The following is an 18,887-nucleotide window of genomic DNA, read 5'->3' as shown; positions in this document are numbered from 1 at the left end:
GGGAAGGATCATGAAAATTCCTGCCCCAGCTAATATTTGGGATAATAGAACAATTACTAATCGAGGTATGGCACAGCCAAACTGAAAATATTTGCCTGTACATTTGAAGTTTACCATACTGAAATGAGTTTGTGTGGTTCCAACCTTCATGAAACTTAGAACTTACAGGCACCATAGGTTAATAGCAAAATCTCCCCACAGAACACAGATAAAAGTTAAATCAAAACACATTTTAGTTCTCATATGAAAATGGCAGTATCCCACAGAGGAATGAACTAAGGGAAGTACTGAGAGGAAATCTAACAGTGTGGAGGCATAATTATGTATATAAACTCCCACTCAGACCTGTGCTCTTAAATGAAAAACCACTGGGTCTGGGGGTGGGGAAGGTGGATTGCAAGGGGTGAAAATAAAAATGGTGACTTCCAGATCCCAGTGTAAGTTGGAAGGGAAGGGATGTCCAGGAGTCAGAGCTGGGCTGTGTTCCCAGGAGACCAGAGACAAGGTTACTGTCACTGGAGAACTGAGACCCATAGCTGCATTTAAAGTACCATCACAGGCAAATATGATGCCAGAGTCCATTCTCCAAACTGATGTATTTAACCCCAGTATGAATTAACTGTCAAAAAACCACAAAATCTATGGAAAGACGGCACATACATAAATAATTAGGGAGGAAGGCATTGATTCCAGAATGACACCAAAATATGGAAAGATACCCTGGTTAGTATCACTGCAAACATCTAATACCTGTTGTTACAAGAGAGATACATTTATTAGCAATACTGCAGATGTCTAAGATTTGCAATTAGAAAACTTGAGAAATCAGTCAACTGCTGAATTTTTACTTTTAATTCTTGAGTGTTCTAGAAGGGCTACTTTAAGATGAGATTGGTGCCTTTCTTGTTAACAAAGGATCCAAGGAAACCAAGTGCAAACCATTCTCTTGGTCTCATTGGCATTGTAGACTTCCCCTTTAGTTTGCAGCTGACCACGCATCATAAACAAATTTTGCTGCTACTGCATCTTCAATTGCCAGCCCTGAAAAAGAATTAAAGGCACCTTCAAACAGTTCTTCAGCTGTACCAACAATTTAGCTTCGGGAGGCAACAGAAGGACTAGGAAATTATCTAAGTGGGCAGGAACAGCAATTATTCCCCATCCCAAACACCTACAGTGTTACATTCAAAGCCTATGGCCATCATGGAACTCTTGGGTGTGCCCTAGGACATTCATGGAACCTAAGTAGGAATCTCATTTTCAGTGCTCACATCACCACCTGGCCCTTTCAGAGATGTCATCCAGCTCAGAGAATGGCAGTTCATCCCCACTCCTGCTCTCTCCCCAAACACCAGCCCCACAACCCACTGGCACATTGTCTGTGGGTCAGACAGACCCCATGGGTGCAGCAGCGGGGCACTGGGGCTGCACCTGGATTCAGAAATGCTGCACTCATGTCTTGAACCACTGGGAAATGGAAAATGGACTTCCTATTGTTTGCTTGCTTTCCCATCACTTTTCATTACATCAATCCTGCCAGACAAACAAATAGGGAAATCAAAAGGGAAAATGCAAATCACACCCTACTTCCTTGTGGACAGTGCGTGGCCACGGCAGCTCTGAAGATGATCAGCAGCTTTCCCACGCACGGGGGACCCCAGAAATAACAAGGCTTTGTTTCCTGTCACACTTGGACACACAAGGGGCTCTTCTTACCCAAGGATTTAAACACTGTTGTTTTCTCAGGCAGGGCTGGTTTTGTACCCTTCAATACCTCTCCCAGCTCAGCAAAAATCTCTGCCTGTCAAAAAAATACATACTTATTCAAAACCATAATATACATAAAGAGAAAAAACCCTTTTTTTTTTTCCCTGAGTGACTTCAGAATAAAGAAATCATCCAGCTCTGCATGCCAAAACTGATTCTTTTCCATGGGGAAGCAGATCAGTATTCAGGCAAATAATATAGAAACTGGACAGAAATCAGAGAAACAGAATGGTTTCCAAAGAAAAACAGCTGGCACACTTTCCTCAGTCAGTAAGGTTTTGTTACAGTGGATAGCTTGTTACTTATCCAACAAAACACATGGGATCCCACACACATTACCATATCTAGAGCTCTGATGTTAAACTTCAAAAGTGTAAATCACATTTGCTCTGCAGAAACATTAAAAGAGAAAAAGAAAACGCCATTGAACCTAAAAGAGTCCCTGCTGTCAAATCTGTGCAGAACGCTGTCTGCTCAGCTTGTGTGGTCCATCCCCAGAGGCCTGATGTGTCAATCACACTGAAATCTTAGGGGAACAAAGTTACAGGTTTTAATAAACAGATTTGAAGAATCGAGACAACTAAACACTGCAGGAAATGCAGGTCTTTCAAAAAACAATACATTGTTATCATACCCAAAGGCCAATGCTGAGTACCTGCTACTGTAATATGGTACCATGTAACAGTAAATACAAAAGTTTCAGTGCAGAGCATCATCAAAACACACTCATTTTGTGGCCAATTGCCACAAAAATAAAGCCTACCATTTACAAAAGTCTTACCCCTGATAATATAACATCTCCTGATTCAGTAAGAGCAGCCTCTTTGGAATCCACAAACAGAAAGCAATTCTTCATCAGTTCATCATCCAATTCTCTCCAGTCTGGTCTGCTTGCACCAATAGCTAAGACAACAAAACTGATAAACTTGGGAGTAATGTTTAAAACAAATTCAAACCACATGTTGTTCAAAAGACGTGTGAAATAACAATGGACATTATTGTGGAAATGTAACATACAAAAAATCCATGTTAGCCATGGAGATGTGTTGATTGATAAGACAATGAAAAAGCATTCAATGTTTGATTTGTGAGCAGAATATCCTTGTCAGTGGACTCTGGGTAACCTTGTAACTTTATAAGCAGTACAAGTTGAACAGACTACAGGTTTTCATTTATCTGGAGAAACTGAAAACAAATCAAGGAGCTTAACTTCTTACACACAGCACCAAGATCAATATCCACTTCTTAAGGCCTCAAAAAACAAACAAGAAACCCAGCAGAAAGTAAAACAATCACACAGTTATACTGTAATCATATTTTTCTTAAGTATCCAACTGTTATGGAAAAGTAAATTGCACATTGCACAAACGCCTCCTCAAACAACACAAATGCCTCAATGAAGGGTAAAAAAAAAAAGGCAAAGAAAGAAGGGAAGTCTTTGTGTCGCTTCAGTGACTCTGGACCCTAATTGATTTGGGTTGTATTTCTGGCTTCCATGCCATGACACAACACAGACAACAACTGTCAATGACAAAGGACTAAATTGAGGTTGAAAATTTGGTAGGATGCTGCTGGAATGTGGGACCTTTCTTTAAATGGTTCCCTTGGAGAAGCTGCTTTTGTCTTGTTACTACGCTATCTGGAAAGGCCACAAGGTCATCTAAACCAGGCCCACAATTAATCAAAATAAACAAAGAGGGGCATGTCCAGAGACTCCAAACAATAGTGTGGTAACATCATTACATGGCAGGCAACAACGACAACAAAAAGCACCCCCCAAACCTCACCAAAATTACAGGACAAATTATGAAGTTCTTAACTCAGTTATTCCATCTTTGTAACTCAGGCAAAAAAGGAAATCAATGTGATCAGCCCAAAAAGAAACAAACAGAGAGGCTACAAAATTGGTGGAAGAAAAGATGACAACTACCAGGGAAATAGTACAATGAGCAGCAACCACTGAGGAAATAACAAGTTTGAGTGGGTCATTTAAATGGAGAGCAAGGTAAGAATAAGGGACAACATGAGGGCAAAGAGGATGCACCACCAGGGAAAAGAGTGGTCCTCACTAAAGAGGAAAAGTCAAAACAAAAAGAACATTCAGTCCAAGGACACAGAACTGCCTTTCAACAGATGTTGATGCCAAGCAAGGATAATAAACACATCCTGTACACAATGAGAACACAGCCTACCATTGATGTGGGCACCTGGCTTTACCCAGGCCCCAGACAGGATGGGTTCTGCTGCCATGGTGACTGTTACAATCACATCAGCCCCAACAACGGCCTCCTGGGCAGAGGAGCAAACCCGCACGGGACCATGGACAGAGCTGGCAAACTTCTCCGCTTTCTCCTTGCTGCGATTCCATATCCTGACCTGCAAGGGGAAAAGGAGATAAAAAACGACAAATGAGCTTGGAGAATTTCTCCTTGCTGAAACAGAATACTTGGGTTCAGTTTTCCATAGATAGTCACATGTATCCTAAAGGTTGGGTTTTTGTTTCCATTTAATGTTCTCACCACACAAGTCACTAAATTCATGAGTGTCCAGCTACATTTCAGCAACTGTTTTGTGATAACAGAGTAACAGCTCCTTCTCAAATGAAAATATTTCCAATAAACACTTTTAAGCAAAAGGCACAGAAAGCTTATCAAAGTATGACAGACAGGAACTTTGGAGAGCCAGCCTTGGTGTTGTGGGAGCACTGCTCAGCAGTAGCCAAAATACTGAGGTGGTGTCAGCACCCTTCGAGCTGCCAGTGCAAAGCACAGTACTGGGAGGGCTGGGGAGAACATCTGCTCCATCCCAGCCACACCTCACACAACTTCATTGCCTGTACTTTATTTAGATTAAACCCTGAAACATAACAGAGAACAATAAATGGATCCTGTGAAGATGTGTCCATTACCTCTTTAAACGTGAAGAGTTCTGTGAGGATTTCATAATGGCTGTATGCTTGAACACCAGCTCCCAAAATGCACAGCACCTCTGCAAAAGCTGGCATTAACAACTGAATGGCATCAAAAGTAAAATAAAGAGAATATGTAAGTACAACAGCTTCACAGATATTACAAACAGATTTCAAAATGCCACAAAAACCAGCAGTATTTTTAGTCCTTTTAAATAACAAAAAAGTGTGTTTAGTCAAAAAGCTAGAATCGATTCATATCCATATAAACAGTATTCAATACTCACTGCATATTAGGGAGTTTAATGCAAAAGCTAGTATCAAAAAACATCTTAGCTTAATTCCACTTTTGAAATTCTGACTCCTGAAATTCAGATGTAACAGCATGAACTAACACAATTTCTGAGGCCTCAGCACAGTCCAATATTAGCAAAATGTATTACACCCACATGACTGATTAAGTAAGTGTAAAACCATAGTGTTGATGTTCTGTGCTGGCTGAAAACAGGGCTCACAATTCCAAAAGCTCTCTGTGCTCACAGTGCCAGCTGCACAGGTAAACTGGTCTTGGTGGCCCCACCCTAAAACACCTGTTTGAATTCACTCAAGCCACACATTGTACCACAGGCACATCCAGGCTTTGCAAGAGCCATCATTCATATGCATCATTGTCAAAACAGGGATGGTTCTGAGGAACAAAGAATAAAATTCAGTTCTAGAGTTGCTTTGGGTTTTCTGGTTTCCTTCTTGCCTGTGATTCACCAGTCCTTGGCAAAGGGGAAGGCAGGGCTGCTGGAGTCCAGCCCTGAGCTTCCCGTGGGTCTTGTTTATGCATTTGCTGAGGCCACTCCTGTCTAAAAAGCTTTGGAATTGTCTAGGCTCTCAACACTTTTGCATTTTGCACTTATTCTGCTGCAAACAAATTGAAATAATCTCATTGATCCACTTTTCAGTCATAAGAGCTTGTTTGAGTGTTCCTTTCAAAGACTCTGAAGCACTGATTTCAAAGGTTCCCTGCATAAAAGCAGGGGCCTTTCAAAAGCAAGTGCCATAAGGGGGACAAGAGGACAAGCAGGAGCTAAACTCCAACACTCCTGAAAATTTCCCAAAACAACAGATGGCAAGGAAGGACCTGAAGCCCCTTCAGCAGCCAAGTTCCTTTGAGGCAGCAGAGCCTGGGCTGTGTAAAAACCATCACAACTGCCCAAATACAGAATGGCCAAGATGAAGGAGGGCCTGTAACCTCATGGCTGAGGAGTTCCTTGTCAGTTGTTCTGGCCTTTGGTTCAGGAGAAGCTCTTGGGCACAGGTTCTTCACTCCAGTTTTATGTCAGTTCAGCTCCACTGCCATGGATGGAGTTCCCCTGGCATGAAGGCTGCCCCTAATGAAGGGTGAGATCAGCCTTCATTTGGATGCAAAGCTGAGGGGGGACAAACACCAGTATTTTTCAGTCCTGGCCCTCTTCTTGTTGGCTCACCCTTTGAGGGGAAGGCTAAAACCCTGATGTGCAATGCATGCTGACTTGCTCTCTTCCTGCTATTAGCAGCCCAACCAAAAATACTTTCAAAAAAAGAATTCAAACACAACAATTTCCAACTGAAATTGAAGTGATGCAAAGCCACATACAGCCAGATACACCTCACCTGCCTTTAGACATTAGGTTTATGACCATGGTCAGGGATAGTTACCTAGACAACTTCCAGTGACAACAGGGACCCTGACAGACAGACAGACACCTCTGGGCAATCATCCATCTATACTGGGCATCATCTATTTTAAGAGGACCCACATTGACCCCTGGAAATGTGCTTTTTAACTCTTTCTGCATGTCCAGTGCAACCCACCTATCCTGGCCTGACAGCAGAAGCTATCTGTCTCACTAAAACTGAATGTATCACCACAGCTACAACACGCAAAACTGTAAAGAGGCATGTGAATACAAACACAGGAGAAAGAAAATTACACCGGAAGACACCTCTGTAAATTCCTAGAAAAGAGTGCAATAGAAGACACAAAAACAGAGCTCAGGTTCCTTCTCCAATCACACACAAAGTGTTAAAGCCAGACATGACTCACTCAAAACACAAAACTCTGATTTTAACTTTTCCCTGAAAGTACATATGTTATCATAAATCTAATTTAAAGATGTATTTGATGAAAATTCACAGGCACTGAAAGCCACTTGCATCATTCCTTTGAGTTATTTTATAGCAAACACCACTAACTCTGCCCCACTTCAGAGAACAGAAGACACACCTTGGTAGCAATGGCAGAAACTGCAGCTGTTCGCTTTGCTGTGATGACACTGCCATCCAGGACCTGTAGAAAAATTCAAACAGAAGGAAATGAACACTCAAAATGTGAGGAAATACGAAACATTTTCATCCAATTTGTGAATGAAGTGATATTACAGATAGAAAAGATGCAGACATATAAAAGTTGGCAATTACTGGTACAGCGACCACAAACCATACAAAGTCACATTTAAACTGGGCAGATTCTCTGTGTATTCCAGTTCTTTCATGTCATTCCACCAGCACAAATGGAGTCAGAATGGTCAGAGCTGAACCACCCCAAATTCACCCTGGCTCTCCAGCGCTGGGAATACATGGATATATCTCCAATTCCCTGCACTCCAGTAAGACCAGGGACCAGTGCAAGCTGGCAGTGGTTCACCAGTCTGCACTGTCTTGCTCTGTACAACGGGGTGACAGGGAGCTATGGAATTCCTTTAATGTGTATCACACACGGGGCACTCCTGCCTCTGTGTGCATTAGCCACTGCATGCCAACAGATTAGGGGGCTTAAAAACTGTCAGGTTTGGTATAAGAGACCAAGATAGTTTTCTTGACCAGTTTTTGCCCTTTAATAATTATTTTTACTGAAGTCTAAATGCAAATCATCACTATTCTTAAAAAATTTCTACATTCTTTAAATACAGGGAAAAAATCAGACTCTGAATACTATTCCCTGCAATACAAATTGTGAATCTCTTTCAACTTAGAATTAAGATGGTTCAAGATCAATTCTTTATTCAGCAAGGTGGGATATGTTTTTTCCTTTCAAATGCAAGGTAAGCTGTTCCAAATCATTTCTCTCTACCATTCACCCTCTCAGACATCAGATTCAATCACAAGTAGCAGTAAAGTAGCACAGTGAGTACAGTTTAACACATATAGAAGGCTTGAGGCTAAATCCTGATTAAATATTCATTGATGATGTTGGTAAACTCAGGCCAATTTACAGCAGCTCCAGCTTCCAATAAGTAGAAGGGAGAACCGACAGCATTACCAGAGAAGGATGCAGGGGCACTCACGAGACTTACAGCTTTCAAAGAACCATTGCGAGGGTCAAACAAGAGGACAGTCGCTTGGTGAGAAGGGGCAGGGGAATCCTTCAGGTGCTCATAGAAAGTCACCAGCTTGGTTATCAGAGCATCATCCGCAGCGCTGTACGCGGGCATGACGCCGAGGTACCTTAGGAGACAATTCCCCGTGTTACCCACGGACTTTCGCACCGGAGCCCGCAGCCGCCGGGCCGTGACCATCACTGGCCACCGGCCGGTTCCTCGCTAACTCGGCACCGAGGGCCTTTCCCGGCGCTCCAATTCCTCCCCCCCGGTGCCTTCCCCGCCCCCCGGCGCCGCTGCCCCCGCTCGCCCTCCCCGGGTGCCTGGCCCCGCTCGGGGCTCGGCGCTCACCCGCCGTGCCCGGGCACGGCCAGCACGGTGCGCAGCGGCTGCACGACGCCTCCCGCGGGGCCCGACGAGAAGTTGCCCAGGGCGGCCTCCAGCGCCGGCAGCAGGAGGCTGGCGCGGGGCAGGTGCTTCTCCACCTCCTGGGCGCCGATGAAGGCGGGCGGAGCCGAGCCCATGGCGAGCACCGGCACCACGGGACGGCACCGCGGGACTGCGACACCGCCCGCGCCGCCGCCGAGAACCCGCCGCGGAACCGCCCCGCGTCCCGCCCCGCCGGGCCCGGCCCCGCCTCGGACCCCTCCAGGGGTAACCGGGACTTTTCAGAAGCAAAAATAGCTCGGCTGCCCACATCTGGAGATGTGCACAAAAAGGCGTCTTTTACATCTAATGCTGTACTTCGGATGCGTGTCCTGTACTATCTGATTAATAGCTCTTAAGTGCTGTAACAACCCACATTCATCCGAATTTGGTTTCCTTACCGGCAAAATAGGGGTGTTATACTCCAACTGACATTCCACTAACAGCCCGTGTTGTTGAAATGTATCTATTAGTTTTTCCAGCCCCCTCTTCACACCTTGTTTTATAGGACCTTGTTTCTGCCTTAGCGGTTTGACATTAGGTTTTGACGATGCTCTCACGGGTTCTGCCAATTTTGAATGTCCTGGGACACCCATAGCACATACCAAGGGAATAACTGTGTTTTCTGCCTCAGCCAGGATTTCTTCTTCTGATGGTTCAAGTGACTGTAACATAAAAACTTGGGCTTCCAGAGGCTTAGGTTCAGGTATGTGAACTTCTATTTTTCCTTCATCAAAATTTATTTGTGCTTCTAATTTGCTTAAAATGTCTCTTCCTAACAGGGGCATAGGACAGTCTGGACTATCATATATAAAAATTGATGCATTAACCAATTTTTTCCCCCCAATTTTAAATTTCAAACGTTGAAAGAATGGCCGATTTTGCCTTTCTCCAGTGGCACCAAGTACATTAATAATTTCCTTACTAAATTTTCCTTTTCATGTCTTTAAAACCGAATACATGGCTTCAGTATCTACTACGAAATCCATTTTCTCACTCCCCAGTGTTAATGTAACCAGAGGTTCAGCTGGAGATGACACCTCTGGTCCCTGTCACACATCTTCACATGTCAGGAGCCATCCTGCCTGATCGGGAGCCCTGGTGGAATCCAGGGTCCGGCAGCTCCTACCTGTCCCTTTCCCCACTGACATTCCCACTTCAGTGGCCCTTCTCTCGACAAATAGCACACTGATCCCTGTCCAACTGCCTCTGTTGGAGTCCACTTCTACTAATTACTCCTCTGCCTCTCCCCCTGCAGTGCCCCTGTTTTGGGGCTTTCTTCCACTAATGCAGCTACTTCCATGCTGCTTCCAAAAACTTACTCAAATTCCTCCCAACATATCCAATACTACCGGAATATCACTCCAGTCAGGGTCCTGGATTCAGATAATGCCTTCAAATACCTTCACAGCTTTCCCCGGGTCTTCCCTATAAGTCCCTGTTAACTTTTTTAAGTAGCACTGGCTCGGTAGTTCCTATTGCTCACCTCAGCGGGGCTCGCAAAACAGCCCCGGAGTTCCAGCTTGTCTGGTAGCGCAGCACGGAAACAGCAGCACTGCCCCGGCCACCTGCCAGCCCAGGCACACGGCCAGGGCTGCTGTCAAAATGCGCCCCGGCACAGTTCGGTGAGGTGAGCAGCGGTACAGCAGCAGCGAAGGCAGAAAGTGGCCACTAACAGGCACTAGACTCTCCTATACAGTCAGGCAAGTGAGTGCCGGGGAGAGCACAGGAGCCTGCTCGTTACCAGCACTAACAGATCGTAATCGTGCCAAAAGGTGTGGTTTAACTCCAGCCAGCCCCAAGCACCACGCAGCTGCTCGCTCAGTCTCCCACCAGTGGAATCAGGGAAAGAATTGGAAGGGTACATGAAATTCGTCCACCGCTTCCCACGGGCAGGCAAGTGTGCAGCCATCACCAGGGGAGCAGGGCCCCCCCACGTGTAACAGTTACTTGGGAAGACAAACACCATCACTCCAAATGTACCCCCAAGGTCCTCCTTCTGTATCCATTCTATCCCCTCTCCCAGGAGCTACCAGCATATCAACCTCCTCTTCCTCTGCACAACACTTCCCAATACCACAAGCCAAGCAGCATTGCTTAGATTCTTTTTTTCTTGGTCTTTCTCTAAAGCCAAAATCATAGGATCACTTGGTAACATATCACACTCTTTTTAATTTTTTCCTTTTTGTTTTTTTTCCATTCCAGATGATTAGACAGTGTGAAAACCAAATCCACATGCAACACCACATTCCATCTCCCTTCCCAACAACAAAACAACATCAATTTTAACATCGTATTGTAATTTAAAGGTCCATTCATTGGCCATTTTTCACCATCATCCAAAAGAGTACAAAGGCCACCAATTATTACCATATTCAATTCACACTGTTTCCTGGAGAGATAGCACCTTCCATCTCCCTGCAATGTTTCAAAATACAGCCTAGGGGGGATTTCTCCAAAACCTACTTTTGATGATAGACCACAACCCATCACACAGAATATAATAAAACAATTAAACTTCCCTTTGAGAGGGGTGTGCAACACCCACTCACACACCTTAGAGCTTGAAACACAGGGTACCTCTGTAAGCTTGCCTACAAAACAGCCCTCACGGCTTCCAGCCTGTGGCAGTGGGACTTTGACCCACAAGGGGATTTTCACTATTTTACCGTTTTCACTATTTACAATTTTTAACCTTCCCCAGGGCTGGCACTCAAGGTCTCCCTGTAGATAGGAGAGCAAGCCCAAAACCTGGTTTCCAAACTCCCTTTACCTTAATCCAGTGAGACTTTCCAGCAGCTCTGTTATAACCCCCTCCAGTAATGCCTTAATAAATCCCAGCAGAACTTGCCTTGAACTCACCAGATCCTGGGACCAAGAGGATCTCCCTGAATAAAATCTTTGGTGTGCTCTGGAGTCCTCAGGATCCTGGAATCTGTGCAGTGTCAATAGCATTGTCCCATCTGGGTCACCAGGAACCATCACCAAAAATGGGGAATAAAGCCCTCTAACACTCTTTGTAGCATTAGAAAGTGGCATTAATTTATTTTTGGTGCTGGGCACGCAGGGGATATCTCCTCCTATCACACACCCAGCTATGTAACATACTGATTTAGATCTCTTTAACTAATACATATTCATGACATTTCCCCAGATCATACATATATCCTAAACATTCTTACCAATTCTTTTACATATTTAAATCACTTCTCAAAATTCATTTGCATTAGAGGAGGGGTCTCTTGAGGGTCTCCATGGTCTTTTGGGGAACATCCCATTCTGAAAGTTATTCTTTTTTGGTCACAGGCCTCCAAAAAAAGTCTCTTCTCCTTGAATACATCCCAGCTGTGTGGTCTGGCCAAGCCAGACCTTCTTATCAGTGTTGCTCAGGCCCACAGTCTTTGATCTCAGGGCAAAGACATTAATCACTGATATGGGTGATTACAGGACTAAGCACTGTCTGTTAAAGCTAAAGGAATTCACAACGCTTAAAAATTATGTGTTACAATTAAAGACTTCCCCAACATCACTGCAAACATCTAATACCTGCTGTTACAAGAGAGATACATTTATTAGCAATACTGCAGGTATCTAAGATTTGCAATTAGAAAACTTGAGAAATCAGTCAACTGCTGAATTTTTACTTTTGATTCCTGAGTGTTCTAGAAGGGCCACATTCAGATAGGACTGGTCCCTTTCTTGTTAACAAAGGATACAAAGAAACTAAGAGCAATCAATCCTCTTGGCCTCATTGGTGTTGTAGACTTCCCCTTTAGTTTGCAGCTGACCACGCATCATAAACAAATTTTGCTGCTACTGCATCTTCAATTGCCAGCCCTGAAAAAGAATTAAAGGCACCTTCAAACAGTTCTTCAGCTGTACCAACAACTTAGCTTCAGGAGGCAACAGAAGGACTCAGGAAATTATCTAAGTGGGCAGGAACAGCAATTATTCCCCATCCCAAACACCTACAGTGTTACATTCAAAGCCTATGGCCATCATGGAACTCTTGGGTGTGCCCTAGGACATTCATGGAACCTAAGTAGGAATCTCATTTTCAGTGCTCACATCACCACCTGGCCCTTTCAGAGATGTCATCCAGCTCAGAGAATGGCAGTTCATCCCCACTCCTGCTCTCTCCCCAAACACCAGCCCCACAACCCACTGGCACATTGTCTGTGGGTCAGACAGACCCCGTGGGTGCAGCAGCGGGGCACTGGGGCTGCACCTGGATTCAGAAATGCTGCACTCATGTCTTGAACCACTGGGAAATGGAAAATGGACTTCCTATTGTTTGCTTGCTTTCCCATCACTTTTCATTACATCAATCCTGCCAGACAAACAAATAGGGAAATCAAAAGGGAAAATGCAAATCACATCCTACTTCCTTGTGGACAGTGCGTGGCCACGGCAGCTCTGAAGATGATCAGCAGCTTTCCCACGCACAGGGGACCCCAGAAATAACAAGGCTTTGTTTCCTGTCACACTTGGACACACGAGGGGCTCTTCTTACCCAGTGATTTAAACACTGTTGTTTTCTCAGGCAGGGCTGGTTTTGTACCCTTCAATACCTCTCCCAGCTCAGCAAAAATCTCTGCCTGTCAAAAAAATACATACTTATTCAAAACCATAATATCCATACATGTGTTAAGAGAAAAAAACCTTTTTTTACCTGAGTGACTTCAGAATAAAGAAATCATCCAGTTCTGCATGCCAAAACTGATTCTTCTCCACAGTGAAGCAGATCAGTATTCAGGCAAATAATATAGAAACTGGACAGAAATCAGAGAAGCAGAATGGTTTCCAAAGAAAAACAGCTGGCACACTTTCCTCAGTAAGTTTTTTTGCTTGTTTTTGTTTTGTTTACAGTGGATAGCTTGTTACTTATTCAACAAAACACATGGGATCCCACACACATTACCATATCTGAAGCTCTGATATGGTAAACCTCAAAGGTGTAAATCACATTTGCTCTGCAGAAACATTAAAAGAGAAAAAGAAAACGCCATTGAACCTAAAAGAGTCCCTGCTGTCAAATTTGTGCAGAACGCTGTCTGCTCAGCTTGTGTGGTCCATTCCCCAGAGGCCTGATGTGTCAATCACACTGAAATCTTATGGGAAGAAAGTTACAGGTTTTAATAAACAGATTTGAAGAATATTTAAGACAACCAAACACTGTAGGTCTTTCAAAAAACAATACATTGTTATCATATCCAAAGGCCTATGCTGAGCACCTGCTACTGTAATATGGTGTCATGCAACAGTAGATACAGAGGCTGCCTGTTTTAGTCATAGACACACAGAAGCATCAGTTTGAAAGCAGTTTATCCTTCAACCTTGTTACTGGAAAGTGTTAACAACTACGTTTGATGCTCTAAAAAGTTTCAGTGCAGGACATCATCAGTATCAACTCATTTCAAATGCAAGCCAATTGCCACAAAAATAAAGCCCATCAATTACAGAAGTCTTACCCCTGATAATATAACATCTCCTGATTCTTCAGAAGCTGCCTCCCTGGAATCCACAAAGAGAGAGCAATTCTTCATCAGTTTGTCATCCAGTTCTCTCCAGTTTGGTCTGCATGCTCCAACAGCTAAGACAACAAAAATGATAAACTTGGGAGCAATGTTTAAAACAAATTCAAACACCATTTTGTTCAAAAGACGTGTAAAATAACAATGGACATTATTGTGGAAATGTAATATACAAAAAATCCAGTGTTAGCCATGGAGATGTGTTGATTGATAAGACAACCAAAAAAATATTCAATAATTGATTTGTAAGTAAAATATCCTTGTCAACAGACTGAGTAGCTGAGGCATGAAAAAGTCCTCTCCCTTTCTCCATTACCTTGTCCTTCATCAGATCATTACCAAATGCCCTGAATTTCATACACCTTTACTTGATTCAGATTGTGTTTACGTGTCTACAGAGAAGAGTAAGACTTGAAGAATCCCTCAGTTATTCTGAGATGGATGTGCAGCAAAGGATGTGCAACAAAGCCTTGCACATGCAGACAGAGTATTCGGCGATCCTAATGAGGACTTCTAAACCTGTGGCTTTGGATAATTTCCTTATAAATAATACAATCCTCTTATAAGCAGTACACGTTGAACAGACTACAGGTTTTCATTTATCTGGAGAAACTGAAAACAAATCAAGGAGCTTAACTTCTTACACACAGCACCAAGATCAATATCCACTTCTTATGGGCTCAAAAAACAAACAAGAAACCCAATAGAAAGCAAAACAATCACACAGTTACACTGTAACCAAACTTTTTAAAGGGTTCAACTCTAACGGAAAAGTAAATTCCACGTTGCCCAAATGCCTCAATGAAGGGTAAAAAAAAGGCAAAGAAAGGAGGGAAGTCTCTGTGTCTGTGTCGCTTCACTGACTCTGGACCTTAATTGATTTAGGTTGTATTTCTGGCTTCCATGCCATGACACAACACAGACAACAACTGTCAATGACAAAGGACGAAACTGAGGACACAGAACTGCCTTTCAACAGATGTTGATGCCAAGCAAGGATAATAAACACATCCTGTACGCAATGAGAACACAGCCTACCATTGATGTGGGCACCTGGCTTTACCCAGGCCCCAGACAGGATGGGTTCTGCTGCCATGGTGACTGTTACAATCACATCAGCCCCAACAACGGCCTCCTGGGCAGAGGAGCAAACCCGCACGGGACCATGGACAGAGCTGGCAAACTTCTCCGCTTTCTCCTTGCTGCGATTCCATATCCTGACCTGCAAGGGGAAAAGGAGATAAAAAACGACAAATGAGCTTGGAGAATTTCTCCTTGCTGAAGCAGAATACTTGGGTTCAGTTTTCCATAGATAGTCACATGTATCCTAAAGGTTGGGCTTTTGTTTCCATTTAATGTTCTCACCACACAAGTCACTAAATTCATGAGTGTCCAGCTACATTTCAGCAACTGTTTTGTGATAACAGAGTAACAGCTCCTTCTCAAATGAAAATATTTCCAATAAACACTTTTAAGCAAAAGGCACAGAAAGCTTATCAAAGTATGACAGACAGGAACTTTGGAGAGCCAGCCTTGGTGTTGTGGGAGCACTGCTCAGCAGTAGCCAAAATACTGAGGTGGTGTCAGCACCCTTCGAGCTGCCAGTGCAAAGCACAGCATTGGAAGGGCTGGGGAGAACATCAGCTCCATCCCAGCCACACCTCACACAACTTCATTGCCTGTACTTTATTTAGATTAAACCCTGAAACATAACAGAGAACAATAAATGGATCCTGTGAAGATGTGTCCATTACCTCTTTAAATGTGAAGAGTTCTGTGAGGATTTCATAATGGCTGTATGCTTGAACACCAGCTCCCAAAATGCACAGCACCTCTGCAAAAGCTGGCATTAACAACTGAATGGTATCAAAAATAAAGAGAACATGTAAGAACAAGAGATGCACAGATATTACAAACAGATTTCAAAATGCTACAAAAGACAGCAGCACATTCCAATATTAGCAAAATGTATTACACCCACATGACTGATTAAGTAAGTGTAAAACCATAGTGTTGATGTTCTGTGCTGGCTGAAAACAGGGCTCACAATTCCAAAAGCTCTCTGTGCTCACAGTGCCAGCTGCACAGGTAAACTGGTCTTGGTGGCCCCACCCTAAAACACCTGTTTGAATTCACTCAAGCCACACATTGTACCACAAACACATCCTGGCATTGCAAGAGCCATCATTCATATGCATCATTATCAAAATAGGGATGGTTCTGAGGAACAAAGAATAAAATTCAGTTCTAGAGTTGCTTTGGGTTTCCTGTTTTACTTCTTGCCTGTGATTCACCAGTCCTTGGCAAAGGGGAAGGCAGGGCTGCTGGAGTCCAGCCCTGAGCTTCCCATGGGTCTTGTTTATGCATTTGCTGAGGCCACTCCTGTCTAAAAAGCTTTGGAATTGTCTAGGCTCTCAACACTTTTGCATTTTGCACTTATTCTGCTGCAAACAAATTGAAATAATCTCATTGATCCACTTTTCAGTCATAAGAGCTTGTTTGAGTGTTCCTTTCAAAGACTCTGAAGCACTGATTTCAAAGGTTCCCTGCATAAAAGCAGGGGCCTTTCAAAAGCAAGTGCCATAAGGGGGACAAGAGGACAAGCAGGAGCTAAACTCCAACACTCCTGAAAATTTCCCAAAACAACAGATGGCAAGGAAGGACCTGAAGCCCCTTCAGCAGCCAAGCTCCTGAGGCAGCAGAGCCTGGGCTGTGTAAAAACCATCACAACTGCCCAAATACAGAATGGCCAAGATGAAGGAGGGCCTGTAACCTCATGGCTGAGAAGTTTCTTATCAGTTGTTCTGGCCTTTGGTTCAGGAGAAGCTCTTGGGCACAGGTTCTTCACTCCAGTTTTATGTCAGTTCAGCTCCACTGCCATGGATGGAGTTCCCCTGGCATGAAGGCTGCCCCTAATGAAGTGGTGAGATCAGCCTTCATTTGGATGCAAAGCTGAGGGGGGACAAACACCAGTATTTTTCAGTCCTGGCCCTCTTCTTATTGGCTCATCCTTTGAGGGGAAGGCTAAAACCCTGATGTGCAATGCATGCTGACTTGCTCTCTTCCTGCTATTAGCAGCCCAACCAAAAATACTTTCAAAAAAAGTATAACTCTGCCCCACTTCAGAGAACAGAAGACACACCTTGGTAGCAATGGCAGAAACTGCAGCTGTTCGCTTTGCTGTGATGACACTGCCATCCAGGACCTGTAGAAAAATTCAAACAGAAGGAAATGAACACTCAAAGTGTGACTAAATACGAAACGTTGTCATCCAATTTGTGAATGAAGTGATATTACAGATAGAAAAGATGCAGACATATAAAAGTTGGCAATTACTGGTGCAGCAACCACAAACCATACAAAGTCACATTTAAACTGGACAGATTCTCTGTGTATTCCAGTTCTTTCATGTCATTCCACCAGCACAAATGGAATCAGAATGGTCAGAGCTGAACCACCCCAAATTCACCCTGGCTCTCCAGCGCTGGGAATGCATGGATATATCTCCAATTCCCTGCACTCCAGTAAGACCAGGGACCAGTGCAAGCTGGCAGTGGTTCACCAGTCTGCACTGTCTTGCTCTGTACAACGGGGTGACAGGGAGCTATGGAATTCCTTTAATGTGTATCACACACGGGGCACTCCTGCCTCTGTGTGCATTAGCCACTGCTTACCAACAGATTAGGGGGCTTAAAAACTGTCAGGTTTGGTAAAAGAGACCAAGATAGTTTTCTTGACCAGTTTTTGCCCTTTAATAATTATTTTTGCTACAGTAAAAGCAAATCATCACTATTCTTAAAAAAAATCCCTAAATTGTTTAAATAAAAAAGCAATCAGACTGAATACTATTACCTGCAATGCAAATTGTGAATCTCTTTTAACTTAGAATTAAGATGGTTCAAGGTCAATTCTTTATTCAGCAGGGTGTTTTGGTTTTTTTTCCTTTCAAATGCAAGGTGAACTTTTCCTGATTAGAGTATACGGAGGCACACACGAGACTTACAGCTTTCAAAGAACCATTGCGAGGGTCAAACAAGAGGACAGTCGCTTGGTGAGAAGGGGCGGAGGAATCCTTCAGGTGCTCATAGAAAGTCACCAGCTTGGTTGTCAGAGCATCATCCGCAGCGCTGTACGCGGGCATGACGCCGAGGTACCTTAGGAGACAATTCCCCGTGTTACCCACGGACTTTCGCACCGGAGCCCGCAGCCGCCGGGCCGTGACCATCACTGGCCACCGGCCGGTTCATCGCTAACTCGGCACCGAGGGCCTTTCCCGGCGCTCCAATTCCTCCCCCCCGGTGCCTTCCCCGCCCCCCGGCGCCGCTGCCCCCGCTCGCCCTCCCCGGGTGCCTGGCCCCGCTCGGGGCTCGGCGCTCACCCGCCGTGCCCGGGCACGGCCAGCACGGTGCGCAGCGGCTGCACGACGCCTCCCGCGGGGCCCGACGAGAAGTTGCCCAGGGCGGCCTCCAGCGCCGGCAGCAGGAGGCTGGCGCGGGGCAGGTGCTTCTCCACCTCCTGGGCGCCGATGAAGGCGGGCGGAGCCGAGCCCATGGCGAGCACCGGCACCACGGGACGGGACGGGACGGGACGGGACGGGACGGGACAAGAAGCCCAATACACCGCGCACCGCCCGCCTCGCCGCCGGGAACTCGCCGGGGTGTCCCCACCCCCCGGCCCGGCCCCCCTGGATCCCGGCCCCGCCTCCGCCCCCCGGGAGGCGGGAGCTCCGGGACGTCCCGCTCAAGGTGCTCCCGGACCGAAGCGCCGGCGGTCCTGAAAGTGGTGCGCTCGCCGCATCGCCGGCCACCACAGAACCACAGAGTCAGAGGGGTTGGAAAAGACCTCTGAGATCATCGAATCCCACCGTTGACCCAACACCACCTTGTCAACTAGACCGTGGCA

The 18,887-nt window shown here is 44.9% G+C and overlaps 2 protein-coding genes across 3 annotated transcripts; both read right to left on the bottom strand.

Annotated features, from left to right (window-relative positions):
• Nucleotides 1-756: 756 nt before the first annotated feature.
• Nucleotides 757-18,643, bottom strand: LOC127469355 (ketimine reductase mu-crystallin-like). 2 transcript variants are annotated; one of them, XM_051783973.1, is made up of 9 exons: nt 18,552-18,643; nt 8,377-8,584; nt 8,002-8,152; nt 6,933-6,995; nt 4,676-4,777; nt 3,960-4,143; nt 2,549-2,670; nt 1,717-1,801; nt 757-1,041 (listed from the first exon to the last, which is right to left on the bottom strand). In XM_051783973.1, exons 2-9 carry the CDS (start codon nt 8,547-8,549, stop codon nt 977-979), a joined length of 945 nt encoding a protein of 314 aa, XP_051639933.1. In that variant the 5' UTR covers nt 8,550-8,584; nt 18,552-18,643; the 3' UTR covers nt 757-976. The 2 variants fall into 2 exon arrangements, with proteins under 2 accessions (XP_051639933.1, XP_051640771.1); XM_051784811.1 differs by having other exon boundaries at nt 8,377-8,574; nt 18,567-18,642.
• LOC127468788 (ketimine reductase mu-crystallin-like) lies at nt 10,619-18,552 on the bottom strand. The gene is made up of 8 exons (XM_051782730.1): nt 18,364-18,552; nt 17,989-18,139; nt 17,128-17,190; nt 15,740-15,841; nt 15,024-15,207; nt 13,923-14,044; nt 12,965-13,049; nt 10,619-12,288 (listed from the first exon to the last, which is right to left on the bottom strand). Exons 1-8 carry the CDS (start codon nt 18,534-18,536, stop codon nt 12,224-12,226), a joined length of 945 nt encoding a protein of 314 aa, XP_051638690.1. The 5' UTR covers nt 18,537-18,552; the 3' UTR covers nt 10,619-12,223.
• Nucleotides 18,644-18,887: the final 244 nt, after the last annotated feature.

Source organism: Manacus candei, unplaced genomic scaffold (genome assembly GCF_025592945.1).
Source record: "Manacus candei isolate 608988 ecotype Guabito, Panama unplaced genomic scaffold, ASM2559294v1 h1tg000002l, whole genome shotgun sequence".
NCBI lineage: Eukaryota > Metazoa > Chordata > Aves > Passeriformes > Pipridae > Manacus > Manacus candei.
This window is presented reverse-complemented; position numbering and strand designations above follow the sequence as displayed.

Coding starts and splice junctions, on each gene's coding strand:
- LOC127469355 (XM_051783973.1), bottom strand. CDS start 8,549: ATGGGCTCGGCTCCGCCCGCCTTCATCGGCGCCCAGGAGGTGGAGAAG. Junction 4,778..6,932: donor TTTCTGCCATTGCTACCAAG/GTGTGTCTTCTG, acceptor GATGCCATTCAG/TTGTTAATGCCAGCTTTTGC. Junction 1,802..2,548: donor GAGATGTTATATTATCAGGG/GTAAGACTTTTG, acceptor TTTTTTTGACAG/GCAGAGATTTTTGCTGAGCT.
- LOC127468788 (XM_051782730.1), bottom strand. CDS start 18,536: ATGGGCTCGGCTCCGCCCGCCTTCATCGGCGCCCAGGAGGTGGAGAAG. Junction 14,045..15,023: donor GCCAGGTGCCCACATCAATG/GTAGGCTGTGTT, acceptor TTGTTGTCTTAG/CTGTTGGAGCATGCAGACCA. Junction 13,050..13,922: donor GAGATGTTATATTATCAGGG/GTAAGACTTCTG, acceptor TTTTTTTGACAG/GCAGAGATTTTTGCTGAGCT.